Source organism: Salvelinus sp. IW2-2015, unplaced genomic scaffold (assembly GCF_002910315.2).
Source record: "Salvelinus sp. IW2-2015 unplaced genomic scaffold, ASM291031v2 Un_scaffold3434, whole genome shotgun sequence".
Classification (NCBI taxonomy): domain Eukaryota; kingdom Metazoa; phylum Chordata; class Actinopteri; order Salmoniformes; family Salmonidae; genus Salvelinus; species Salvelinus sp. IW2-2015.
This window is the reverse complement of record NW_019944714.1, coordinates 51,192-56,519: the sequence shown is the minus strand read 5'-3', so window position 1 is coordinate 56,519 and position 5,328 is coordinate 51,192. Positions and strand designations below refer to the sequence as shown.

General features: G+C 40.8%; 1 protein-coding gene across 1 annotated transcript; it reads right to left on the bottom strand.

Annotated features, from left to right (window-relative positions):
* Positions 1–1,015: 1,015 nt before the first annotated feature.
* Positions 1,016–2,076, bottom strand: LOC112075846 (trace amine-associated receptor 13c-like). The gene has a single exon (XM_024142775.2). It carries the CDS (start codon positions 1,976–1,978, stop codon positions 1,016–1,018), a length of 963 nt encoding a protein of 320 aa, XP_023998543.2. The 5' UTR covers positions 1,979–2,076.
* Positions 2,077–5,328: the final 3,252 nt, after the last annotated feature.

Genomic DNA, 5,328 nt, shown 5'->3' with positions numbered 1-5,328 from the left:
ATTAGGGACTGCAAAACTACTTTACTAATGATCAGTAAATGGTTTATAAGATCATTCATTAAACATCTGATGAATGATCTTCTGAATCATTATTACAGACTATAAAAGTTGTTTAAAAATGTGTGAAAAACTAGCTTACAAAAACTAATTTGGGAGTAATAATACATGAATGATGAATAAACTATTTACTAATCCATTTTAAACTATTTAGTGTGTTACCCAATCTCTATATTCATTCAGAGTAAACAGCTTCTGAGAGAGCTGCTCTTGCGTGACCCCTGACCTGGCAGCAGTAATGTAGTGAGAGTAGTGGTAGTGTTCATACCCAGTATGTTGAGGTTGAAGTGTCTGCTGTGGTCTCCTGCACTGTTGTGTTGTATATACTGTAGTAGTTATTTATAAATGTGAGAATACCTAGCTTAGTAACATTTCACAAATGTGGGCTTAATATTAAATGGTGAGCAAACTGAAAATGCCTTACAAATGGTTTATTACTGAATGTTATTATAAAGTCTTACCCATAATTGCGTATTCTTGCATTTTACCATCAACTACTTACACAATTTAGATAGATCTGGAGGTTATCTGATATCATGCAGTATTGTACATTTCAACTTCACTACACTTGATGAAGATGTTGTGTCACAATTGAGCCACTAGAGGGAGATGTTAAACAACATATAGAATGACACATGACGTCCTCAGAATGTACTATGAGAACACACATGCAATTTGTCAATAAGTAACACGGAACGACAGACTTAGGTATTTGGAGTACACAATCCACAATGACTACAATGTCCTTTATAAAACAAGCTTATGCCTTCTTATGCCATCTCCAATTCATTCCAATCCAATCCAGACAAATCATTCTGTATCAACACCACATGTATCAATCGTGACAACAATGAGAAAAGTCATGTCGGTGTATTGTAACATGAAATAATTACAACAATTGTAGAACAAAACTATATCAAACCTATGTTTGCCGAAATAGGGAATCATATTATAGGAACTATAAACGTCTTATCTTCAAAGTTAAAATAAGTTTAGCTGTCACTTTGAACCATGGATAAAAGAAAGCATAAATTATTGGATTAATTAAGGAATTAACAARTGCCRGAWAACTGRTGAAATATGATRWTAAATKATYACYWAAAAMWKAARAAAAARAGWAAATWAATAGAGATGGAATCCAACAAATGARATAGKTGAAAACAACAATAGMTAGAGTTTTTGCTGCTTTTCTCTCAGACTTATTTGCCTGTACAGTTTTAACACCAGACACACTGGCAGCCTCTTTAGAAAATACCTTTCTGGCCTGTGATCTGGCCACCACAAAGATTTTCATATAAAGTGTTATAATAATAGAGCACGGGACAACCATTGTAATTACAATGTCAGTGATATTAACCCAGATTGACCCTTCAACAATAAAACATTCTTTCAAACACCTAATTGGTATCTGTACATTTACAAAGTTTTTTATAATAGCAGCATTGTATATGATACAACAACACCAGGTAATGGATATACAACACATGATTCTTGTTATTGTTATTTTAGAGTGGTACAATAAGGGATCACACACAGCAACATAGCGGTCAATAGATATCAATACCAAATTGCCCAGAGATAAAGAAGTACATAAAAAATCTATGTAGATATGAAACAGACAGAAATATTCCCCAAAACCCCAGCATGGTTCCATGAATGCTACAGTCATTACTGGTATCACAATCAATCCCACCAGGAGATCTGATGCAGCCAGAGAGAGGATGAGCAGGTTGGTTGGAGTGTGGAGCTGCTTGAAGTGAGAGATGGAGATGATCACCAGTACGTTCAAAAATACTGTAACTGCTGAAATCAATGAGAAGAAGATGTACAGTGTTATGTAGGTAGATGTCGATAGCAAATCCTTTCTGCAGGAAGAGTTTCTGTCTTGAAAACAGTATTGATCATCTTTGTGTTCCTCCATTTGTAATCAAGGGTCAAAATGCTGAGGTCCTGCTCCTGCTTGGTCCTGTGTGTGACCCTGTCAGGTCCGCCTTCTGACAAACTCTGAGCTCTGCCTCTCTATTTATCCCTAAGTGGCAAACAGATACTCCTCTCCCCAGCGTCTCTCTGCACACCACACCACCACCACACCACCACACAGCACACACCACACACACAAGCCACGCAACACACCCACACACACACCACACACACACACACACACCACACACCACACACACACACACCACCACACAACACACACACACACACACACACACACACACACACCACACCACACACCACCACACACACACACCCACCACACACCACACAACACACAGTGAGCACGGAACTTACACAAACGGTTGGCTTAAAACAAACCTTAATTTGTGAAAGCATGATGTAATGTATGACAGGATTGGATGTTGCTGTGCCCACCTAGCCTGTCCTTCAACCTTATTGATCGTTAGAGATGAGAGAAAAGGTACATTTACTCAACTGAGCATTTTAATGGGGAAAATATAGTATGGGAGATGTTTTTGTCACTCTAAAGATATTTTACATGGGAAATAGGATAACTGTTCAGTTTTGACCGTAATCCACAACCTCAGGACAGATGACGGCACGCCACATGTTAGCTATATAAATATGGCTCCCAATCAGAGACAACGATAGACTGCTGCCTCTGATTGGGAACCACACCAGGCCAAACACAGAAATAGACAACCTAGACATACAACATAGAATGCTCACCCACATCACACCCTGACCAAACAAAACATAGAAACATACAAAGCAATCTATGGTCAGGGCGTGACAAATACACACAAATCAAAAAGTAAAAGAAGGGAATTAAGGAATATAATAATATTAGGAAAAGCAATGTCTGAGTGGTATTGACAAAAAATACAGTAGAATACAGTATGTACATATGAAATGTGCTAAATAGTATGTTAACAATAAAAAAGTGACAAGTGTTCAATTTAAATTGACCTGTGATTCCATGTCTATGTACATAGGGCAGCATCCTCTAAGGTGCAGTGTTGAGTTACTGGGTAGTACATAAGTATTCAGACCCTTTACTCAGTACCTTGTTGAAGCACATTTGGCAGCGGTTACAGGGTATGACGCTACAAGCTTGGCACACCTGTATTAGGGGAGTTTCTCGAAATTTCCTCTGCAGATCTTCCACATCAGGTTGGATGTGGAGCATCGCTGCACAGCTATTTTCAGGTCTCTCCATAGATGTTCCATCGGTTTTAAGCCCGATCTCTGGCTGGGCCACTTAAGGACATTCAGAGACTTGACCCGAAGCCACTCCTGCATTGTCTTGGCTGTGTGCTTAGGGTCATTGTCCTGATGGTAGGTGAACCTTCACCCCAGTCTGAGGTCCTGAGCGCTCTGGAGCAGTTTTCATCAAGGATCTCTCTTTACTTTGCTCCATTAATCTTTTCCTCGATCCTGATTAGTCTCCCAGTCCCTGCCACTGAAAAACATATCCACAGCATGATTCTTCCACCACCATGCTTCACCACAGGGACGGTGCCAGGTTTCCTCTAAACGTGACACTTGGCATTCAGGCAAAAGAGTTCAATCTTGGTTTCATCTGACCCGAGGATCTTGTTTCTCATGGTCTGAGAGTACTTAAGTTGCCTTTTGACAAACTCCAAGGCTGTCATGTGCCTTTTATTGAGGTGTGGCTTCCATCTGGCCGCTCTACAATAAATAGCTGATTGTTGGAGTGCTGCAGAGATGGTTGTCCTTCTGGAAGGTTCTCCCATCTCCAAAGAGGAACTCTAGACCTCTCTCAGAGTGACCATCGGGTTCTTGGTCACCAAGGCCCTTCTCCCCTGATTGCTCAGTTTGGCCGGGCGGCCAGATCTAGGAAGAGTCTTGGTGGTTTAAAACTTCTTCCATTTAATAATGATGGAGACCACTATGGTCTTCGGGACCTTCAATGGCGCGAACACTTTTCCCCATATCTGTGCTTCGACACAATCTTGTCTCAGAGCTCTAAGGACAATTCCTTCGACTTCATGGCTCTGTTTCTGCTCTGACATGCACTGTCAACTGTCAACCCTGACCTTGACCCCATCGAACACCTTTGGAATTAATTGGAATGTCGACTGTGAGCCAGGCCTAATCGCCCAACATCAATGACCAACTTCACTAATGGTCTTGTGGCTGAATGGAAGCTGAATGGAAGTACCAGCAGCAATTAGCCATCATCTAGTGGAAAGCCTTCCCAGAAGAGTGGGGGCTATTATAGAGGCCACGGGTGGATTAACTCCATAATAATGCCCATAATTTTGGAATGAGATGTCCAATTTGTAAGTCGCTCTGGATAAGAGCGTCTGCTAAATGACTTAAATGTAAATGTAAATGTAAATGTTCGACGAGCAGCTGTCCACATACTTTTGGCAATGTAGTGTCTAAGAAATTTCAGGAAAAACTAGGAAACAGAACTAGAGAAACAGGAAGGTGGAAAAGAACGCTGGTAAGACCTGACAAGACAAGACGAACTGACAAGACAAGACGTGACAAGACAAGACGAACTGAAAAGACAAGACGTGACAAGACAAGACGAACTGACAAGACAAGACGAACTGACAAGACAAGACGTGACAAGACAAGACGAACTGACAAGACAAGACGTGACAAGACAAGACGAACTGACAAGACAAGACGTGACAAGACAAGACGAACTGTCAACAGACAAACAGAGAATACAGGTATAAATACGCAGGGGATAATGGGAAGATGAGCGACACCTGGAGGGGGGTGGAGACAATTGCACCTGTAATATTGCAAACAGACATGGCAGTTTCACAGATACGGATTCCAGCTTTAAAGGGAAATGTCACTCAAAAACAAGAATCAACGTGTCGACGGCCAGATCATCATGATAATGCAAAATATAGTATGATGCAAAAGGCAAATTTGATTTGATCATCGTACTGTATGATGATGTGGCCGGTGAAACTTAGATTCTTGAAAGTCCAATATCTTAAAAAGTTGACATCAGACATACAGATCATTGTCGGACTGTATCAACAAAATAACTATGAATAGTTTTTGAGTGTAATTTCCCTTTAAGGGCATAATTGCTAACCTCTTGGCAACTCCACACTATTAGCCACATCCCAAGTTCAGCGATGGAGCGCCACACGGCCACCCGGGATCTAATCGATTTGACACATTGCTGCAAAACTCACACTGCCGTCAGCAACGCAGCCAAGGAGTACAGCCTGGAGGTATATGGTACGTAAACAACAACCTCAAAATGCTACAAAATGTATATGGGTAGTGAGAGAGTGGTATGAGAGTAGT